Below are 24342 nucleotides of genomic sequence, written 5' to 3'. Positions count from 1 at the left end.
AGTTTACTTTTAGACAGATAATCTCAACTTTCAATCCTCACCGGTCATACTCTCAAAAAAGAATCTCTCAGAAAATGGTATACTATTTTACCTCATGTATGTGGGGAAAAGAATAATGAATATGAACATCCCACATACTACCTTGTAAAATAAACTTCTAAATAAAAGTAGTATCATGGAAAGAATGTCAATCACATATGAAGTGTCGGGTCCTTCACTTTAGCATCCTCTCACCTATTCTAGACTTTGTACCATAATGTAGTGATAAGTCATGGGTTGTAACTTGGCTTGGGTATTGGTTTATCAAAGAAAGGTAAAAATGATTCAAAGGTTGTTTCTGAAAAACACTAAGGGTTTTGCTTCATTCTTTGGAAGATTTCTTCAAATTCTGTATTGCAGAGAAATTTTTTCCTTTGTCTTAGGTTTTCCATCCATTCTGTTCAACTTTTTTTTTCGTTAACTCAGTGGTGTATCCTTGATTAGTACTGGATATGCTTGTTTTCCACTAGCTTCTTTCAGTTTGAACATAATGATGGTCTTCATTGTATCTCTCTGGTATTTCCTTGTAATCTTCCTTTTGTGCTATTTCTTCCTCTTTGTGCCCCTCGTATTCTCAGAAACATATGGGTATGGCTGATAAAGATTTTGGCTCCTTGTCTGGAGTTGGGTAATGGGTAAAGGGTTTTATGGAAGAAAATGGCTTATTCACTACACCATAACAGTGTTTTTGTGACAGGGGTTTTTTTGGTTTTGTGACGCCAAAGTGGCATCAGAAAGGAAGTGACAGCATGTAGGCGTCAGTTTGTGGTTTTAGCGTCACTATAATTCATAAATGTATTTTAGTTTATTTTAAAAATACATAGAAAAATAGTGACGACAAATAGGGGTTAGAGTTATTTTTATACACCGTCACAACTAAAACACGTGTTAGGCATGTGATATGAGATGCGGGCGTCAAATTCATCTCTCTTTCTCGACCTCATCTCTCTTTCTTCTAAACAGTATCGTCTTTTCTATCGGCCTCAATCTCAAAACCCTAACGCAAAATCAGACTCACTTCACTCGCTAGCTAGGTAAGGTCTCGAACTTAGTATTACAAAATTTTACACGTTTGATTATTTGTTGGCTTTTTATAATTTTAGGTTTGAGTTATTTGTACTTTTGAGCATCTTCAATTGTTCAGTTGTACTTTTGAGTTTTGATGCTGGGTAAAATATCGTGCCAATTCCTCAAACTTTGGCAGATACTGCGATATATCTCATTTCATTGTATTGTAGAAGCTTCACACACACCCAAATCTCTTTCCTCTTCTCTCTCTCAACTCTCCTTCTGCTACAATGGAAGACAAACCAAACTTAGAAGAACATGAAACAAAACGACCCCAAATCTTATCTTCAAGTAATAGCGGAGAAAAAAGAAGTAACGATCCTAACTCTCCAGAGTTTGAGTTTTGGATGGTTAGAAACCCTTCTTGTCCACAGCCCCATCTTCTTTCTGCTGATGAGTTGATAGCAGATGGTGTGCTTCTACCTTTACACCTCATTTCCCAAGACCCCAAACCCAACTCAGTTCCATTAGAGCTAGAACAAGAAACTGAGCCAGAACCGAGTCGACCATGGCCATAAGTTGAGTCATCATCAACTTCTAAACGTTGGAGAGATATATTCAAAATCAATGAGAAGAAAAATGAATATAAAGAATGAAACAACAAAGAGAAAGAGAAGAAGAAAGAAAGAAAGAGTAATGGGAATAATAATAATAGTAATATGAGTTCTTAATAGTAATAATAGTAATAATAGAACGATATTTTTGCTTTTAATGGTTTGAGTTATTTGTAATATAGTTGGGTTTATGTTTTGAAATAGATAAATTGGCAAAAGGATTACTGGAGAAGGTTATTGAAGTCTATCTCTGGAAGTCTCTCTCTTAGACAAATAACTTTCGGCTTTTGGAGGGTATGTTCTTAATGTTTGCTCTTTTGTTTATTTGTTTTTTTTTTTTTTTTTTTGTTTACGAAATTTTTATGTTTGACAGCATCTCTATATCAAGTTAGGCAATGTTTTTGCGTAAAATCCTAGCTTGAAATATTTGAAATTGTAAAGTTATGTTTTTAAAAAAAAAATCCTAGCTTTAAGGATTTGAAGTTATAAAGTTATGTTTTTTTTTTCTTGATTGTTTGAAGCTAGCCATTCATAATTCATAATTTGTGCCTGAATTGTTTAATATTTATATCTATTTAGGACATTGGGGCTTTGTTTGGCTTTTGTTAATTGTTTTTTTCTCGTGTGACGATAGTGGTGGACCGGGGTGGTGCTAGTCCTATAATCTTGAGCACCCTATTTGAAATACTAAAATATGTGTTTGTTCTAAAATGTTCAAGTATAATGAATCCCAAGTTTTAGTGTTCCAACATTTTTGTATCCATTTTCAGTCATGGTAGCTTGAATTCAAACATTCGGCTTCCTAACTTAGGTTGGTCTAAGTTCGATCTAAATGTTTTACTTAAAGCAGTCTTAAATTTTCTTCTTGTGATTATATAGTGTTATTTTACTTTGTGAATGCTTTGACGTTTGACATAGTTTGATTATGAATGTGCTTTGAACTTTGAAGTCATTGTCTCCCTGATTTCTATTAGTAGAATAGTGATTTATGTTGGTAGAATAGTAGCTCGATCAAAAAATTGTCAAGTGTCTCTATTGAAAATCTTTCAAGACCCGACAAAGTAATTGAGCTTGGTAGTAATAGTGTTAAGTCATCTATGATTGCTTCAAATTAACTAACTAACTCGGGAGTTATCTTTCTTTTTTCTTTCTTATCTTTGTATCTACATAATGGTAGAATGTCACGGCCAATTCGAAAAGAGTGGATTCATGAACCAAACCCGAGTGAGCACCGCCTATAGGGAAGGGGTAGCTAGTTTTATTGATTTGGCACAAAAAAAAATATGAAGGGTTGACAACATGTCCTTGTCCTTGTGTAACATGTCGGAATGGGAAAAGATTGGTGTTTGACGAAGTCCGAAGGCATATAATTCAAAATGGTTTTGATCTAACGATACTATATGGTCCTTACATGGTGAAAAACAATTGAAGTATCCCCGTGATAGACATAGTTGAAGATGAAAACATTGAAGATAGAGGGCTTGGGTTAGAGAATCTTGTTGATGCTTGTTATGGCGTGCATGAAGGTGTAAGGGGTGATGTGTATGGAGGGGCTACTGATCAAATTTCTGATTTTAAACAACCTTTTGTTCCCGAACCAGATTTGGGTAAAAAGTATGCTGAATACAAAAGTAAAGCCGAAGAAAAATTATACCCTCCATGTGAGGGTCCTGTGACAACTCTATCTGCAGTTGTAGAGCTTCATGACTTGAAGAAACAAGATGGTTTGTCCGAAATAGTGTGAGCGCTCTTTGTCTATGCTAAGAACTTGGTTGCCAAAAGAAAATACTTTACCCGAAAAGTGGCCAATGAATGAAGAAAATGTTGACAGACCTAGGGATGAAAGCAAAGCGCATCGATGCATGTGAGAATAATTGCATCTTGTATTATGGGACAAAGAAAGATTTGACGATATGTCCTCATTCACGAATCACCTAGATATAAAGTGGAGGGTAAAAAGGGAAGGAATCCAAAGTGCCTAAAAAAGTATTGAGACATTTTCCTTTAGGTCCACGACTCCAACGATTGTATATCACGATACCATCATTAGCACGGAAATGACATGGCATGCTCGAGCAACACCTTCATGGGATTATATCACGACATCCTGTTGATTCAGTCCAATGGACAAAATTTAAAGAGAGATGGCCAGAATTAAGCATCGAGGGGCGTAATGTTTGGCTTGCAGTTGTAACTGATGGCTTCAATCCTCGTGGCATTCAATCAACTGGCTACAGTTGTTGGCCTGTCATATTAGTGCCATACAATCTCCCACCTTCATTGTGCATGAAATCCGACTTTCAGATGATGTCTTTGTTAATACCTGGACCGAAGGCGCCGACTACAAACATTGATGTTTTCCTTGAACCACCATTTGATGAGTTGGATCAGCTCTGGAGAGAAGGAGTCCCTGCGTTCGACATGCACAAGAGGGAACACTTTACTCTGAGAGCTATGTTGATGTGGGGGATACATGATTTTCAGGCTCTAGGAAACTTATCTGGTTGTGTGACACATGGTTATAAAGCATGTCCTATTTGTGGTGACAACACTCCCTCGGAGCGTTTATCTTGTAGTAAGAAGATTGTGTACACAAACTACCGTTTGTTTCTTGATCCAGATCACCCATTTAGGTATAGTAAACACTTCAAATATTGTTTTTTTTTTAAAATAATCAAGTTAGGTATAATAAGCAGTTCTAACACTTTCTATCTTTAGGTATAATAAGCACTTCAATGGGGAGCAAGAGCTTAACCTTCCTCCATCACGTCTTAAAGGAACAAATGTTGATAAATTGTTGAACCGCGTTAAATATGTACCGTAAGATCCAAAAGGTTCCAAACGGTCAAGAGTTGATGGGAGTGTAAATGTTGTTGATAGAGATGATGATGATGATAGTGATGATGATGATGACGGCGGCGGCGGCGATGATAGTGTTGAAGTTACAAAGGCTTTTATAGGAGGTCCATTTTGTTTAAGCTATTAAATTGGCCAAGTCATAAAGTTCGACATTGTGTTGATGTGATGCATGATGATGAAAGAATGTTTCGAGCATATATTGTATCCGATCCTAGACCTGAAAAAAACAAAGGATACAATTAGGTGCTAGAGAGGATTTGAAGATGAAGGGCATCCGCAGATGGTTTGTGGATGCAAGAGGACTTAAATACCGGTAGGCGAGAAAAACCAAAGGCCTCCTATGTCTTAGATGCAGATGAGAAAAAAACATTTTTCCAAATTTTGAAAGACTTGAAACTTCCTTCGGGGCTTTTCGTCTAACCCGAAAGCAACATTGTCGGTTCCAACCCACCTTCTTTGCTCATGATGAAGTCTCATGACCATCATGTTATAACGCAATATGTGCTGCCTGTGTTGCTTCAACATGCTTTTCCAAAAAACCGCGACTTGCGAAGAGCCTTTCAACAGATCAGCTTATTCTTTAGAATCTTGTGTTCGAAGGTTTTATGTCGTAAGGATATGGAAGGTGCCAAAGTCATGATTGTAGAAGCGTTGTGTGTCCTGGAGAAGCATCTTCCACCATCTTTTTTTCATATTAGTATCCATCTTATGGTGCATCTAGCCGATGAAGCGTTGATTTGTGGACCTGTGTGGCATAGGTGGATGTATCCTTTTGAGCAGTAAGTCAACAATGTCATATATTTTAGTTCAATTTCTTTTATAAAGATAGGCATTAACAACACACTTATACTTATTGCATTTCTCAATACTAACAGGGCGATGAAAGAGTGTAAAAACATACCTAGCAATAAACGATATGTTGAAGGTCAATTGTAGAGTCCTATATAGTTTCTGAATCCGTCCGATATGCCATGGAGTACATGCCACGTGGAGGAAATAAAAAATTGACTCGTAAGCGCTACCTTGACGAAAATGGTGAGATCATTGATGAAGGGCCTTTGCTCAACTTCAAAGTTGTGATGCTAGAAACGGCACAATGGATACAAATACGGAGATGGCTTATTTTTCGATTACAAGTTGAAAGACTTGATGAATTCTACAAGTGGGTTGTTCATTCTGGCTTTGAATTTGACTAGTTTTGGTAATTTATGAATAATCACGTATATATGGACTTCCATGAATGAATTGCAGTGGAGTATCGTAACTTGCAGTCACTACTCGTGGTAGAGGAAGAGGAATAGCAAAGTCAGAAGTGGAGATTCAGACAGAATTCATTGTCTGGTTATACAATAAGGTATTTTTTTACTTTACATTTCTAGTAGCTAGGGTGAGCCTTTTAGTTTTGTTTGTATTTTGTTAATTTTCTTTTTCTTTGTTGTATAGTTGTTGAAGGCTAAAGATACGCAAGGTGACTTGTGGCAGTTTGTTAAAGGGCCAATGCACAAGGCTAAATCATATAAGAAGTATCGGATTAATGGATTTGTCTTTTCTACCAAGTCTCACGATGATACTGTTGTCACTCAAAACAGTGGTGTTTGTATGAAGGCTATTACATCATTTATGGCAAGTAGGAAAGACAAAAATCCGGTCGACTCAGAAACCATGTGGTATGGGGTTATCAAGCAAATTTTAGAGTTGGACTACACAACTTTCCATGAAGTGGTCTTTTATTGCGATTGGGTGAGGGTTGAGGACAAAACTAATGGTTGTAAACTTTGTCCCGATTCTAATTTGGTGATGGTCAACTTTAATAGGCTCAAGAGTGTCCATCATCAACTTGATGAGCCAATCATTCTTGCTTCCGAGGCTAGTCAAGTGTTCTATTCAAATGATTTGAAAAATCTTGATTGGTGGGTGGTCATACATCCTCCTCCTCGATTGAGTAGTAACGTAGATGATCTAGAAGCCAAACTGAAGTCCAATCTATTTTTGATGACCCGACCTAATTTGCTACCCCCGATGCGAAAGTTAAGCAAATGATAGTAGTTGTAATATGCACTTTATTTTTTGTTGTTGGTAATGTACACTTCACGACCTCTATTTTTCTATTATTATTTTTTTCGTTTTGGTTGATTAATTATATGTTGTGCCAATATCTCTTATCATGTAACAAGTTTGTGCTATATTAGTTTTTGATGAACTTACTTTATTTTCTTCAATCATTAGGTTGTTTTTAATATAATGGCTTCAAGTTCACAACGTCGTGGCGCGTCCCGGTCGTCTCCTTCAGGTTCACAACACCCATAACACCGTACAATGCCCCAGTCGTCTCCTTCAGGTTCACATCAACCTAATGTGTCCCAACCATCTAAATCAGCGGGAGACAATACTTTGCCATCTAGTAATGGTAAGCTGCCCCGTGTAGGGTCCGCAGGAGTTTATAGTGCCAAGTGGAGCAAGATAGAGTCGGCTATTGGATACGAGCTATTGTCCCAATTTCTTATGCAAGTTGGGATAAAGTAGATGGTTCTTTCAAAGATGAAGTTTGGTTAAAGTTAATGGTAACTATTTATTTTATTTTATTATTATTTTTGTTTCCATAACCATACTAGTCATAGCATATATATAAATGTATATATGTGATTTGTAGGAGGAGTTCCAACTCAATGTGAACCCAACAATGGGGGCTCGAAAAAATATAGAGAAATGGTTCACTCCTAAGTTTCGATATTGGAAATATACTTTATGGTAAAATATTGAAGAATTGTGAATCTGAGCAAGAAGCTATTTCATCATGTCCAACGGGTTTGATCCAATTCATTGGGAAGCATTTGCAATCCATGAGAACAGACAAAGAAGTAAAGGATATGTGCTAAGAATCTTTGAGAATAGAAGTATGAACTTAATTGGCCATACTTGTGGCAGGAAACCTTATGGAAGAATATTGAGGAACTTGTTGTATGTATCATTATCACTACTGTATCTCTTCCTTTCATTTGCTATGTTACTACTTAATAACTTTCTATGTATACTTGTTTATGTAGGATGAAGCGAATCCGCAGAGAAGAAGCATAGACGCGTCACGGATAGTTGGAAATATGGTCATAAACATCGAGATGGGACTGTTTTGGAGCGTGCCCAAGAATACTATGTGAGTTTGTAAAAAATTTATCTTAATTAAGTCTTGCAGTCCATACTCAAGTATATGCCCCAAAAATTTCAGGATCGAAGTTACAAGTGTTGAAGAAGAGTAGATGGCTGAAGAAGCAAGTGAACACGGGGGTGAAGTGGTTTACGACATCACATGTGATCCATTGGCTCAAGTTTTTGGGAAGGATAAAGGGAGTCGTACTCGTGGATTGAGCTCTTGCATGTCCAACAAACAATTGCAAACGTTTGCTATCGCAGAGGAGCTAGTTGAACAGGAGAGCTCAAGTAAATCGAAGCTCGAGGATGAATTAGCTGAGGTGAAGTCTACAGTGGGAAACCTCTTGGCTAGCCAAACGAGAATGGAGACTATGATGGCGGTAAGTTATGACTTGTGTGCTATTTCTTGTTTTCCCATAATTGTAACTTCTTTTTATTTATGTAATTGTTGTTGTTCACTGTGTATAGGGTATTATTGAACATGTGAAACTTAATGGATCGGCAAATGGCCAACCATCTACACCTACAACTGAAGTTGATTCTACTTATGTCCCTGTCCCTCGTACTCAGCAAGTTCCAAATTTGATTAATTGAAATGGATCTTTGAACCCTCCTTCTAGGACTTCTTACCCGAATGTGAAGATATTGGGGAGGAAAGGTGAACACGTGGCTAATGGGTATGTTAAGACTGACGGCCAAAAATGTCATTTTAGAGATATTATGGGAGATGAAAAGGTTGTCTATATTACCAATGTCTTGGTTGGTGATGCTCCCCGTATGATGGTCCCCGGGATGATATTTTGTATCTCTGAGATATAGTATTTGGAGGCTTCTTGATTTGGGCCGAGGCGGTGCAATATGAAGATTAATTTCGTTTGTTTTGTTCTTTTTAATTTGGAACTCAAGTCACGAGGAATGACGCATTTATTTATCTATTGTTAGTTTGCATCTTATATGGACCTTTTGTTCATGGATATGTTTAGTAGTGAATGGACTCTTTTTGTTTATATATGTGTGTATGCTCCTTGCCATTGATTGTTCATATGTATTGTGGTTACTTTTGCAGGTTTAGAGAAGTTTACTAACCCTTTTTTAACTCCGCCAATGCAACTCATAAAAATTTGCATTGCGGTCTCAAGCCCGATAAAGGAGGAAAGAGAAAGGTGACTACTGTGTATTACTACCATGGATTGATTGATTGATTGTTCGTCAACACCAGAACTGATCTAGGTCAGTTACACTCATTTTTATTACTTTTTCTTGAATTATAATTGTGTTTAATTAATTTCATCTGGTGTGTCAGGACCTTGCCCTAAAATTCATGATCTCATGCTCAAAGAGAGGTAAAATTCACAATATTCCTTCTTATTGCGAAATGGATTTTATGGATTGACTCATTTTGGTTTTCTTCTTAGTTTCGAGAAGTCCCCTAGACACGATGCGCATGTGCCCAAGTTCGAAGCTGAGCTCGCACAGTTTTGCGAGAGATTGGTGGGTTTCATTCCATCTTGTTTAACGCTTCTCATTGTTACTTGGGTTATTAATGCTTATTACTCCTTTGCAGGTGATGGACTTAGACAGGAAAGTTAGGCGTGGTCGAAATCGCCTAGCGCAGGAGGTTGAAGTACCAAAACATGGCTCCAAGCCCATGCACGATTTTTGGATCTGAATGTATAAAAACAAAAGCTTAATTCTTTGTTAATGGTAGAAAAAATGGTAGATAAAATAGTGGAGAATTAGGGTAGATAGCTTAGAATAGAAAGTAGCCATTAAAATAGCTTCTAGATCTAGATTTAATTGTTTTCTTTAATTAGTTTCAAATCCCTTATTAGATTAAACCTTGAATCTTGTTCTTCATTTGATTAGATCAATAAAGTAGTATTCTTTACCCATTTCGATTTTTGTCAATTCCAATTCTAGATCTAAATTCAATTCCTGTCCTTATTTCAATTTAGTCATTAAATTAGATTTCATTATTGTTAAATTAAGTAAATTTCAATGCTTTATATTATGTTTAGTTTTAATCTAAATGGAAATGATTATGGAATGATTCAAGGCTAAACCTCCATTAGAGGGGTTGTGAAGCCTTGATGAAAGCTTGAGTCCGATTATCGTAGAGTCGTCATATTTTCTATTCCACTCTAGAAATGATTAGTTCACCATGAGAATGGGTTTAATTGTTCACATGCTAGTTATGATTGGTAGAAATGCCATGTATAATTAGGGATTAGGAATAACCAATTGTTCTCGATTCAGTTCATTCGATTCTGACGATTAAATGTCGTTAGTGGATTAAGTTGAGTTAAGGTGGAATCAATCCCCTCTAACTCCTTATCATAAAATCAACGTAGCCTTCCCATAATTATTTAGATAATCGACTAGTTGCATCTTGTGGGTAGTTGCATCGTAGTATAATTCCCTTAAGAAAACTCTCATAGACTTAAAAGCGACTAGTTAGATTAGAAAACATCCATGCTAGAGCACTAGGAGTGGAGCGAACTTATCTACTCCACTATATCTCATAGGATTGAGAGTAGAAATCTTTGATAACTTCAAGCGTAAAAGTCCAGTTTTTAGTTTACTTACGGTTGAATTCATAGTTCATTTAAATAGGTAGACTATTCATTTTTATCATATTCATTACAATATTCATTACATTTATCAAATGGTGCGCTGCCATCTTAGTTGCACTTTAGCATTGTTTTCATAATAGAATTAGTAATTTTTAAGTCCCATTTCACCCACCCACCCTTGTTTGATTCATACTGTGGTTGCCGTTTCAGTTTTGGAAAAATTCCGCGAGAAAATAATCGACCGGCGGCGCCATACAAAGAGAGCGACCAGCGCTATATTCTTGGAATTTGATCAATACAATCGCCAGCCAGCCAAAGAAGCGCGACCAGCTAAGTTCTTGGACTTTCGAATTTACATAGATGGCGCCAGCGCAAAGAAAGAGACCCACCAGCTAAGTTACTTGGACTTCGAATTTACATAGAAGCCTGGCGTTAGCTGAAATTTCCGGTTTCCACAGTTTGCTTCAACTTCGAGTTGTCAAGTTTTTCAGTGTTTTATTCTCTTATATACACTGAACACGCGTATTACAAAGACGCTATTCATAAAGCGAAGCAAGGGCCTTGTCGGGTATTCCTTTCTTCCACACCTCGCATCTCCCTCGTTAGAGGTTTATACTAGTACATCGAAATTGTTTGGAGTGTTGCATGTTTAGTTAAGCTCGACTTAGCCTTGCATGAGATTAAGGTCCGGCGAACAAAACACCTAACGTAAATACACAACAACATCAACAAACAAGTCTATCTAGTATACCACAAACTACACCTCTAGCTACTATATCACACACACCACGATATAATGGGGAAGAAAGAGACTCCTCTCTCGGACTTCTACAAAGCCTTGAGCGATAGCCCCAAATCTTGCATCGTTCTAGCAGACCCACCGGGATTTGAGAATCCTCCAAATATTTTTAATTTGTTACCCGTTTTCATGGTTTAGACCATGAAAAACCTTATCGGCTATCGTAGGATTGAACAAATCCCAACAACATTCCACCATCCTACGGTAGGTTGAACAAATTAAATTAAGGGTATTCCCCTTTACCTTAGCCGATAAAGGCGTCTTGGTTAAGCGCCCAAAGCCTTAATTACGTGGACTCGTGGGCTAAACTTGTTCAAATGTTTATGGAACATTTTACCCACCCCTAAAGACGGATGAGATGCTTTCCAAGATTCATTTCTTTTCGACAAAATCCTCATGAATCATTTTCAGAGGCTTGGAATCGTTTCACCGATCTGCTAATAGAGTGTCCACACCATAATTTAGCAAAAGACACGTTAGTTAGGTGCCTTTTTCAAAGGACTTCAACATCACCATAAAGAAGTCCTTGACATAATGAATGGGGTAGTTTCTTAAGTAAAGGAGCCTCGGGAGGCTTATAAATTTTTAGAGGATCAAACTAAAGCGAAATAACAACCGGGGGTAGTGATGATATCCCCACTCCGCTAGTTCTTCTTCCACGTTTAAGGCTACCAAGATGTTTGAGGTTAAATCGGATCCCGAGCTTAAAACTCGATTGAATCCCTCACTAAAAAGGTAGATGCCATTTACGTACAACAAAAGCCAATCCCCGTTATGAATGTAAATTCAAATCCATGTAGTTTCTGTTGGAGTCCCGAGCATCCCGATTCCCATCGTCCCTATAGCCTATGAACGAGGTTTGTTCCATTAATAGTGAACCTAACGCCGGGAGACAAAATCCCAACTTCGGTTGGAGAAATAACCAACAAGTCACACCTCAAGAGGTACAATAATCAATATGTTAGGCCTCACGAAAGCTTTAACCAAGCCCCACCAAGACAAGGGCGGTCGGGGTAATTTTAATAATTATAACAACCAAGTGCAACCTCGACAAGGTCAAGCACAAGGTCAAGGTAATTATAATAATTATAATGCTAATAGAGGTATCGTTCGGTAAATAATAACTATCAAAATCCACGAATAAATAATTCACGGAAATAGTTCGGAATAACACCCCGTGAACACTACACCCACCCAACCGGATCGTCTTGACACCTTCATACAAGTGAGCCAAAAAACTTTTCCAAACCATGGCTCAATCTAACCAACCAAAGCTTCTACAATCCGTTAATAATTTAACCCAACAGTTGGCTCAAGATAAAGCCCAACCCAAAGGTGTGTTTTCGGTAACGCATGATACCTAATCCTAAAACAACAAACACAGCCTTTGAGGTCACCGATAATACTAGTAATGAATATGAAAATGTAGGTGAGATAAATGCCATCACCACTCTCCGTTACGGCGAGTGGTTGATAACAAGGTAACTATGCCTATAGTTACCCCACCATAACAACTACACTCCTGCTTTTTACTAGATACGAAATAGAAACCGAAAGAGCCTACCAGCGTAGAGGTACCGGTTACAACACAACCTAAGAAACATAAAGCCCGCGTTAAAACATCCGGTGATACCATTGCTAAATATAGACAGAAAACCACCGTTTCCACAAAAATTAGCCATGTTAACTAGAGATACAACTTACGAGGAGATTAGGGACGTTTTCAAGAATCTAACTATAAACCTTCCTTTCCTCGAAGCTATAAAAAAGCTACCACACCATGCTAAGTTTCTTAAGGAATTGTGTACTACTAGGCGTAAGACAAATATACCAAAAGACGCCTTTTTAACAGAACAATTCCCAACCTTATCTGAACATAATGGAATTGTTAAGTACAAGGACCCTGGTCGTCCTACTGTACAATGCACCTTAGGAGATTCCTATATGACGACCGCGTTATTAGACCTGGGGGCTAGTGTTAACTTACTCCCATTTTATTTGTATAGACAAATAGGTCTAGACAAAATGCAACCCACTAAAATGACGTTGCAATTAGCTGATCGGTCTATTAAGTACCCTAAGGGTGTAGTCGAAAATGTCTTTGGTAAAAGTTCGGGATTTCTACTATCCGGCTGATTTTGTAGTCCTCGATCTGAGTCGCTAAAGCGACTCTGTCCGATCATTCTAGGGCGTCCTTTCTTGGCAACCGCCAATGCGCTCATTAATTGCCGTGATGGTTCAATGTCCATGTCTTTTGGCCATCTTGTCATTTGAAGTCAATGTTTTTAAAACAAGGACACAGTTACCCGATTAGTCATGGATGGAGAGGTTAGCATGATCGAGAGCTTTGCTCGAGATTATTTCAACAACACGTTCCCCGATAGTCATATGCCCAAAATTCTTTCCTTTGGAAAGTCGGACTCAACATTTTCATCCCTACACTAGTCGATACATTATTATTGATGAGGAAGGGATAGAGGATTTTCTCAAAGATGTAGAGGACTACCATAGTAATGTGGATATGACCAATCTAGATGAGGAATTTGATGAGTTTCTTCGAGTAGGTGACAATTCACCCTATCAAGAACTAACTTGCACAACATCCACCTCGATTCCCTCCTTCCACCCTTTCAAAGGAATCTCGAGTTTGCACTTTCGATCCTTTTGTTTCTCCTGTAGCTTCATAATTTTTTAAATCCTCCTAGCAAACGGATACTTGAAAGGACAAACTATTTGACACCTTCATTTTTAGAATTGAGGCAGTCCCTACACACACAATGAATGAGTTCGGTGCCAAAACCACATCCTCATTGTGCGCGTCTGTCTTTCTAAAACTTATCCATATCCACCATATCCTCCACAACCATTCACTTTTCCACACTTATTTACTAAAACACCCACGATTCAAAAATGAAAAAGAAGGTGCATGATAAGTTACACAATAGGGTTATCCGACTTAGTTTGGATTCCACTAGGCTGGTCGTAGGAAATCTTGGTGCTTCATTGTGTTTGGATATTTTTTCTGTGATATTTATTTATGGAATGATCCACAACTATTTAGGTTGTTGATATATGATCAACTGCATGTTCATACATATGTTTTAGATAAAGTCTTGAGTATCGACTATAAATCGACTCAAATTTCTGTGTTGGTGCATTTCCTTTCATTCCAATATATTGGTGAGTGCACCATTAAGGTAACCGGGCCCTCCCTATGGAGTGTGTGGCTGTAAGTACGGATCCTAAGTCCACGGTTCACATAGTTCACGTTTTCCACTCTTGCATGTTTTTCTGGATTTTTGAGTCATGTTTCTCTATGGTGTGAATTATGTCTTTATTGCTTATTGTTTTTCTTTCTAAAAATAAATAAAAATAAAAAATAAAATAAACATAGTAATCTAGGAAGTCTCGGAATCGACTCTAAAAGACCATGCTAAAACAAATTTTCTAAGCCGTTGTAAAAATTTGTTTGGGGGTGGGGTGTTAGATGTTCCGTACTAAAAATGTTTTATGTCCCATTAGAGTTGCTTAGGCGTTTTATTGTATTACGATTCGGATTGACATGATCTATTCATTTAGATTTCATTAGTTAAGCATAACTTCGTCATGCACGCCTTCAGGCGTTTTCCACTATCTCGTATGTCATCCGAAGTCGGAATAGAGTGTTTTATGGATCATTGGATAGGAAATTCTCTCCTGATCATTTCCATATCTCATTCGCAAAAATCGGACATGTAACGGCGGGAATTTTGATTTGAAATTCGCGAAAAATTAAAATTTCGATTTTGGGCTTGGGCCCAACCAGCCCACCAGCCCCATGGAGAAAGGCCGCTCGTGCTCTTACCTTCTCACGAACAGTTCATCGCGTTCTTCATCTTCCACCGCCATTAACGCCAAGCTTAAAGTTCAAAACCCTAGCAAAATAAAATTTAAAAAAAATCCAATAAACCCAGCCCGATATCAAATCCTAACCCAAATCTTCTCTACAACCAAACCACCACAACCCCCACCGATTTTAAGCACTAAAACCACCGAAATTTATAAAATTGGTCTTTGCGCCGCACCACTCCATCACCACCACTGTTCTTTTAGGTCGGTCAAGCTAATCCACCACCACCACATCATATTTAGACCCTCACTCCATTCCAAACACTAGATGGCTCAACGCCAAATCATCACCGGAGCAAGTTTTCATTTCCGACCATTTTCGGCGCCGTTTTACGGTGACGAAATGGCTAGTAAAGACTGGAATAGTCTCGGTACTTTCGACCGAAGACTTCTACCACGCGAAGACTTGGTCCGGCGATTCTACAACACTAGGGAGTTGGAGGGGAGTAGGATTTTGTGATGGTCGGGAAGAAGAAGGGAGTTGACTACGGGCTGTTGGTGAGATTCTAGGCATTCCGCCTAGAATCAATCTGATGCCACTTTACGGGATCCTCGGTTTGGCGGGGTAGAGCCGTTGATGGGCGTTCTCGTCATCAATGGGAGTTACAATCCAAACTCCCATTGTGTTCGCCGAGCATCCACCGGGACCAACCAACCGTGCTACGGTTCGATGGATTGGTCCGGAATGTCCTAGGCAAGGACAAGGTCGATGACATCGGTCGACCCTCCCGCGTCCTATGGGTACTCCAGGGCGAAGTATGATTTCGCATCCCCGCAGTTTTCTTGAACATTATTAGGGGTTGGAAGGTCTTTGGCACCTCTCCCCGTGCTTATTACTAAGATCATCTTGAAGATGAAAGCAACTCCGCATCGAGAGGATTTACATTACCCCGCACGTAACCCGCGTATCTATAGGGAGTGTGTGCCCACAAGTATGGAGGATAGAGGATAGAGAAGAAGAAGAAGAGGAGGCTGGGGGCAGCGGGATGATTCGGAGGAGGATGAGGAGGATGGGACTTGCTTTGATCACGGATGCCTTCGAGGAGGTGTTGATCTGATCTTTGGCGCATGACTATGCTTCATAGGGGCATCGCGTTCACTCAACACTCTGTCGCGGACCTCCGGACTCGACAGGCGACCATTCATCACAACCGAGATCCGCACCCGGAGGGAGGATGAGAGATGGGAGCGGCGGGGCTGAGATGGAAGCCCAAAGCACCGGTTTAGAGTGGATATGCTAGCCGCGCTTCCCACCTCATCTGGACTCGCCTCACGAGGACACGGCATTTAGGCATGGCGTCGTCGGCGAAGGGCGACTATCTTCTTTGGACCTTCGGAGCCGGAGCCACCACTAGAGATCTGTGCCCTCGGCCAATCGGCGAGGAGTTTAGAGAGGATGAGGAGTGATAGTGGTAGTTATTTTTGTTTTATAAGTTGTTGTTTTATTTATTTTTGTTGTTTTATTGTAATGAAATTTTTATTCTCGTAATTTGAATTTTGTAAGTGAAAGGACCTCGAATGAAAATTATAATATAAGGGGTTATTTTCAGTATGTGTGCTTATTTCATATTGATCCCACCTTCCCAACTTGTTTGGGGGTGGTTTTATCATTCAAAGGCGTATTTTTATAAAACCACTAGTGTTAGAATTTCTTTGCGGAGTAAGGTGAAAATATGGAGTTTAGGCCTATCTATGATTGAGAATCATTGTAGGATGAAATCTAGATTAAATAGGTACATTCAATCATAAAATCCAAATAAGAATCTTGGGTTTGAATCGAAATCCGGGATATGAGTTGTTTCCGTTTTCGAGTTTGGAAATTTTAGGATTTCCGAACTGGCCGTAATTAGTTTTGGCAACTTTCCGATCCATTCTAGCAACTTTAAACCTATATAAACTTGATACAATCTACCCTCACAACTCACACTACACCTAAACCCCATCACTCACCCTTCACACCCGCGATTCCCACGTTTAGTCTCCATTTTCACAAAATCGCAACTTCGGGGCCCGCGCCAGGCTTAGTTGAAGCTCGCAGCCCTACACTTCTGTCGGAAAAATTTGCTCGAGGCGCCAGCCCAAGTCAAAAGCGACCAGCTAAGTTCTGGAATTCTAAAATACAAAAAGCGCCCAGCGCTATATTTATTTAATGCCAGCCAGCGACTTCTCTGAACCAGAAAAATTCCGGTTTTTAGCGTTGTGCCGGTGCGTTTTGCAGCTATTCGAGCGTAGTTTTGAGATGACATCTCCCCCATAATAATACCGGAACAGTCTTTCGAAGATTTGTTCCAAAGCACTACTTATGGTGCTTGGTTTTGTGAGGTGATCACATCGTTGGTTGGGAACCTCTTATGGTAAGACCGGTGAACTTTATTCTCCAAAGACTTGCATCTTATTTTTATAATAACTGCATTTTCTTTGAGAGACGGATGGAGAACAAGTGTTCTCCATCACCATTGACGATGAACCAATGGAAATTACGGGTTCTTGCTAGCATTTGTTCTTGGACTTGCTATGCCCGGAGATACAAGACCCATGGTGCTATTAGGTTCGATAATATGCATGTCTATACTTATGAGTCTTTGCACGAGGCTTATGGGGCGGGCATTTTCGTATTGAGGACCAAGGGGACTATAACGCGTTGCCCTTGGTAGCCTGTCCATGAACATAGGAACTGTTATGTTTTGGATTATGCTAAACATTTTAGGGAATGGCGTTTTTTCTTACGTGAATGATGCCACTTGCGGCGTTTTCCTTGCTTTAGCCAATGGGCCGGTTCTATGACCTTCCCGGGACTTTGATGTCTAGTTTAGCACGAGCCCATACCATGAGGCATAAGCACCTTCTTATGCCTGTTCTAATTCCGCGTATTATGCTATGTTTCTTTCCTGTTTTGTACACGTTTCACGGATTGGATTAAGGTAGACACGGTCGCGACCCACCAATAGTATTATTCGATCTTTCCGTGCAATGACTTGGCATGGGTGGCGGATACAACCTCACCAGGTTGCACCCTACACCCCATCGGACCAAGTGGCACTTAATAGGTTAGCAAACATAGATGATAAATGGCGTGAAGCCCGGCAAATTATCATAGCATGGCGGATCGCGAAGGAACCTCACTTCTTTATAGAAGTAGAGGATGATGAAGATGACGCGATAACAACGGGAGCCGGAGGTAAGTTTTAGTTCTCATTGAGTGTCCGCTTATGTCCCAAGCAATTTAATTATGTTAACCCCATAATGGGTAGAACTCTTATAGAGTTGTGTCGGTTTTATTTCATATATTAGAATGCGTTCTAACTTTGTTTTGCAGATGTCCTGAAATTCACGCGTTTCAATGGTATTTTTCCTACCCTCTTTATTTAAATGCTTTGAGGACAAAGCATGCTTTTTGTTTGGGGGCATAGAAACACGTGTAATTAAGACATCTGTTACGATATAGATAGACATAATATGCATTTGTTTTCTAGTTAAAATTTCAAAAATTTAAAATTATAAATAAATAAGTCATGCTATACACTTAGGAATATTGGTATTGTTTCTTTCTCCATGCTTTTAACAATCTAGAAGTCTCACACATTTGTTTGCATCAGAATAATTGTTAGAAACTTAGGTTAATACGTAGGTAATAATCTTTGCATCTATCTATAAATATATTACATGAGTATCTATGATTGTTAGCAGTAAGTTTCTGAAATCTAGGCTAGAGTACTTATTCTACAAATCATTGAGAATATAGCCTAAAGCCTTATATGAAGCGAAACATTTGAGAAATGACACAAGGGAGAAGTAAAATCGGATAGAAAATCACACGTCCACTTGCTTGATCACTAAACCATATCCTAAGTGAGAATTTAGGCCGCTCTTTGGATCGATATAGCCAGAAATTCAAACCTATGAATTATTTTCCGCTAGTCGCCACTCTGAGCCTTTCATTAGCCCTTCCATAAACCACAATTCCTTTACCCCTGTTACAAAAACAAAAACAAAATAATAATAAAAAAAGAGAATAAATCAACCTACCCAATTTAGAATAAGTCCGAGAATAGAATGAGTGAAGAAAGAAGAAGAGAAAAACACATGTAAACAAAAAAAATTGTTAGTTGCTTCCAAAAAAAAATAAAAAAAAGAAGTTTCCATCCAAAGAAAAGAAAAATAGAAATAAAATAAAAAAACTCCAAAAAAATAGAATAAAAGGGAGTCAAAAGCCAAAGAAAAAAAAAAAAAAGAAAAATATGGCTAAGGATGGAAACAAAGTATAGAAGCAAAAGAAAATAACAAGGTTTTCTCTAAGTTACATAATATCTGAAGACTCTATTATCTCGGACTTGTCCTTTTGAATATCCATTTCCTTCCTTCTTAAACCACCTAATCCCCAGTAACACCTAATAAAGACCTCTAGCTCGATTAGGAATAGGTTAGTGTGATAGTAAGTGGCGGATGTGTTTGATCGACCCGGCTTCCTTGTTGTCATTGAGATTGTAAGGTAAAGTGTACCCACTGTATTAATCGGAGTAGCTTAAACTTGAGTGGAAAAATCAGAGTGTTGTTTCTTGACTATTATTGTGAGAACCTACTTAAGGACGCTTATTCCGAAGTTTTTGAAACAAACCTGCTAAACATTTGATAGTACTACTCATTGTATATATGTTTATTGTAGATGATTGATTATTACGCATATATTAACTTAGGGTTTTGATTAGGTTATTCTTGTGTAATTGCTAGAGATGTATAGATAGTTGAGCATGAATAAGGAAACAATAGTTTTATTTTCTTAGTCGTTGTAGTATAGATGAAGTTTGTGAGTACCTTCATCGGAAAACTCTCACGAGGCTATAACTTCGTCCACTAGGGAATTCCTAGTGGTTTAAGGCCTTGTTGCATATGGTCAATGCAATCGCTTTTCAGCTAAACGAGATTAGGTAGAACTCCATTTTGGTCACTTATTCTAATTTCTCATCTTTGCTTGAGGACAAGCAAAATCTTTGTTTGGGGGTGTGGTTTGATAAGAGCCCAAAACTGTAGTTTTAACCCCTTAATAATCATCTTTGTTAGACCAATTATGTGAATAATAAGTAAGAGTTAATACTGATTAAGTGTTTTTATGCATTTCAGGGCTTCAAAGTCCATTATGTGCAGAAATGTGCCATTTTAGCGAGATAAAGGAGCAAAAGTCGTGAGAACTTCCGATGCCATATCTTTGGACTCAGACCTCGGAATGAGGCCTACCTTATGTTAAAACGACCGGCTCGGAAAGAGCTTTGCAATGGTCCAAGCCTTGACCCAATCAGAGGAGCAGAAGTGGACGAAAAGTCTGTGGAAGCCAATTGCATTTGAATAGGCCTTTTTGAATTTGAAAAGAATTGGGTTTTGGGCACGATTCTCGGCCCAAAACATGGCTCCAAGCCCATGCACGATTTTTGGATCTGAATGTATAAAAACAAAAGCTTAATTCTTTGTTAATGGTAGAAAAAATGGTAGATAAAATAGTGGAAAATTAGGGTAGATAGCTTAGAATAGAAAGTAGCCATTAAAATAGCTTCTAGATCTAGATTTAATTGTTTTCTTTAATTAGTTTCAAATCCCTTATTAGATTAAACCTTGAATCTTGTTCTTCATTTGATTAGATCAATAAAGTAGTATTCTTTACCCATTTCGATTTTTGTCAATTCCAATTCTAGATCTAAATTCATTTCTGTACTTATTTCAATTTAGTCATTAAATTAGATTTCATTATTGTTAAATTAAGTAAATTTCAATGCTTTATATTATGTTTAGTTTTAATCTAAATGGAAATGATTGCGGAATGATTCAAGGCTAAACCTCCATTAGAGGGGGTTGTGAAGCCTTGATGAAAGCTTGAGTCCGATTATCGTAGAATTAAATCGTATTTTTCTATTCCACTCTAGAAATGATTAGTTCACCATGAGAATGAGTTTAATTGTTCACATGCTAGTTATGATTGGTAGAAATGCCATGTATAATTAGGGATTAGGAATAACCAATTGTTACGCGGCGATTCAATTCGATTGACGATTAAATGATTAGTCGTTAGTGGATTAAGTTGAGTTAAGGTGGAATCAATCCCCCCTCTAACTCCTTATCATAGAATCAACGTAGCCTTCCCATAATTATTTAGATAATCGACTAGTTGCATCTTGTGGGTAGTTGCATCGTAGTATAATTCCCTTAAGTAAAACTCTCATAGACTTAAAAGCGACTAGTTAGATTAGAAAACATCCATGCTAGAGCACTAGGAGTGGAACGAACTTATCTACTCCACTATATCTCATAGGATTGAGAGTAGAAATCTTTGATAACTCAAGCACGTAAAAGTCCAGTTTTAGTTTACTTACGGATTGAATTCATAGTTCATTTCGTAGGTAGACTATTCATTTTTATCATATTCATTACAAATATTCATTACATTTATCATATAATAAACACATATTTGACTTCTTCTGTTTTAATTTCACATATTTGCTTGGGGACAAGTAAAATGCTGTTTGGTGGTAGTTGATCAGGCCTTAAATATGTATTTCTACCCTTACAATGTTTCAATTAAGTCAATATTATGATCAATAACGTAGAATAACGACTTTCTTAATGCCTTTCAGGTTACAAACCTATTCTAGAACTAGAAACCTCAAAGTATGCATTCTAGAGTCAAAAGGAGCCTAAAAGGACGAATTGGGAAGATCAGGAGAAAGTGCTAAAAGTCAACTGTTAAAAGTCAAAGGTCAAAGTCAACGGTCGAGGTCAAAATCAACTAAAGACCTAAAAAGTCAAAAACTCAAAACATCATTCTAAGACTGCTATGATCAAGACCTAACTCCTTCCAAGACCTGGACTCTACAAAGGAAGCTGCAAAAGACAAAAGCCCAAAGCTACTATCAGACATGGGTTTAGGCTCAAGGCCCACTCCACTCAAGAAAGCTAAAGAAAGTTCTAGAATTAGGTTTCTTAAAGTCTAAGAAATTATATGGCTAAAAGGGTCAATCTCTTCAGACTATATAAGTGAAGAGATGGATCATGATAAGCACCCAAAAATATAATATTAAACCCCGAGAGACATAGCATTTTGGGTTAATTATGTGTTTAATAATTATGAAATAATTATATTTTCGTACTTTTGCACGTTTTCGCAGTTAACATGAATATGATGATAAAACATGCATCAAAGTACCAGAATATTGTGCATACTTGAAGTCTTCCCACTCGGCCCCAGTGAAGCCCAACAAAGCCTGACTAGAGTCGAAGTTTCCAAAGGGACAAAACTAGTTTAGAATGGGCCCACGTATAAAGAAGCAGCAAACTTCCAAAGCCCACATCATTCAAACCTGGACGCCAATTTTGGCAAGTAAACTACCAGGACAATCAGGGCAATGAGCTTTTCTCAAAGACAGAAAGTTGTAAAAATACAAAAATTAGGGCCGCCACTGGACACAACACGTGGACCCACTCTACGAGCCCTCAAGAAATGATGAGTTTCCATGGACAAGTGGCAAGTTAGGGGCACACTTTGGTGACACCTTGAAAAGAGGAACAAAACAAAACAATAAATGAATGATTTGATTTGTAATTAGGAAAAGTATGAAACAATTTTGGAAGTTTTATAAAGAAAAGACAAATGAACAAAAGATAAAATGGAATTAAATGGTGGGAAGGCTTCACGTGACAGGGGATATATATATTTGGTGATATGAGAGAAAGGGGGGTAGACTTTATTCTTTCATATTTCCTTCTGTTCTTTTACATTTCATTCAGTAGCTTTTTCATTTCAAGCTTTTATACCAAGTACTGTAAGTATTCACTTCACTATAAATCTATTTTTCTTCAAGTAAAATTCCAGTTCTTCATTTACTTTTTTTTACTTATTCATTGCATACATCAAATACAATCAATCCGCCCAAGGACTATGAGCTAAAATCCTCCCAAGGGGACGGTTAATGATGCTCATGTGAGGATCAGACTGCCATTTAATGTTCAATAATCACTACTTAGGAATTAGGATTTGGTTATACATCTGGTCCCAAAATGACTGAGTCTGACCAAGTTTGAAGTGCTGATACTCCAAAACAGTCTCGTGAGAGACCTATTCAAGTCTCACGCGAGACCCCATGGTGGCCGTTAGCCTTCAAGTTTGTCCAGCTGGTGTATAATCAAACCAGGAGTTGAAGTGATATTCCAGAGATAGAATGTTAAGTCAACTTCTTATGCTAGTGAGATGATCTCAGAGATGAGTGCGTCTCACTAGGGATCAATAATCGACGATGTTTCGGGTTTGTCTATGAACTCGAGACGGATTAAAGCTGTAGTGATATGGTACTCTAACTTTGGAAACTGATTTTGTATGATTATGATTAACCCGGCCTTTTCATGTATCTCTATCCTTATTTATTTTATGTAGAAATCAATCATTGTTATTTTACGATACTTGCATTCCAAGTTTTAATTAAGCAACAAACTAAAATCATACTCACTAATCCCTTAAGGTTGTAAATCTAGTTGTGAACCTTACCTAATCCTAAGGTATGGACGATCCCTTACTTGACCTATGCTACCAACCCACGTCAGTAAGGTAACTTGACTAATCGGACGTTTAAGGACTTTGGACTTTGCATTTCGGACTTAAAGGACAAAAACCTGAAATTACTGTTTATCAAATGGCACCGCTGCATGCCTAAGGACTTCGGACATTAAACATACCAACTGGAATACATCACTGGACAACCCCGCCTCTCCTACCCCCTTATCTTTTTTATTTTCATTTATTTTGCGATACTAACGTTTCTTTTACCTGCTTGTACCAACTTTTATTTTTCTGCTAACAGGAAATTTTGATCCAGATCAGAATTCTCATCCTTAGCACATTCTAAGATTACTATAAGAAGTTGAAGTACTGCACTAATAAAATTGTCTTGGATGAGATTTGCCAAGGTAGCACGCGAGATTGACCTTGACTATCAGCACTCCATTTTTTAGGCCAAAATCAGTTCTATTCTCAGTATTGTTTTGGAATCTCTAGAACTGCTCAACTAACTAACAGTACGTTCACGAGCTCAAGAGTTAATTCGGTCGTTTAATTTTAATAGGTGAAGTTACGGAATGCCAGGTTTTGCATTCTTAAACTCCTCAAACTTTGTCGAGAAAATTATTTGGTTGACTCCTATAACCTGTTTTACATTGAATAATTGTATATTGGCATGAGAATTCTTTGCATGGATAGAAATATTCCTAAGTATGTGTGGTTCGTCATTTAACGTTAATATGATTCGAATATATTTGAATGTCTACGTGATTTCAATCCACCTGCTTAGTGATAAGTGCTCAAAAAGTGCAATTTAACCCTCAATTATGCCTCTTGTTTAGCCATCTTAGTGGACTAATAGTGTTTATAAGTTATGTTTTA

At 38.1% G+C, this 24342-nt stretch overlaps 1 protein-coding gene and 1 long non-coding RNA gene across 2 annotated transcripts; both read left to right on the top strand.

The window, feature by feature from the left end:
* The first annotated feature begins 7774 nt into the window (after window positions 1–7774).
* Window positions 7775–8434, top strand: LOC147497606 (uncharacterized). The gene is made up of 2 exons (XM_086562939.1): window positions 7775–8047; window positions 8136–8434. Exons 1-2 carry the CDS (start codon window positions 7775–7777, stop codon window positions 8259–8261), a joined length of 399 nt encoding a protein of 132 aa, XP_086419065.1. The 3' UTR covers window positions 8262–8434.
* Window positions 8435–8900: 466 nt separating this feature from the next.
* On the top strand, window positions 8901–9297 carry LOC147497605 (uncharacterized). The gene is made up of 3 exons (XR_015195394.1): window positions 8901–9010; window positions 9083–9158; window positions 9232–9297. It is a non-coding gene; the product is annotated as an uncharacterized LOC147497605 (long non-coding RNA).
* Window positions 9298–24342: the final 15045 nt, after the last annotated feature.

The sequence above is a fragment of the Coptis chinensis genome, chromosome 5, assembly GCF_015680905.1.
Source record: "Coptis chinensis isolate HL-2020 chromosome 5, ASM1568090v1, whole genome shotgun sequence".
In the NCBI taxonomy this organism is placed as follows: domain Eukaryota; kingdom Viridiplantae; phylum Streptophyta; class Magnoliopsida; order Ranunculales; family Ranunculaceae; genus Coptis; species Coptis chinensis.
Note: the sequence above shows the minus strand (reverse complement) of the source record. Positions and strands in the feature narration are given on the sequence as shown.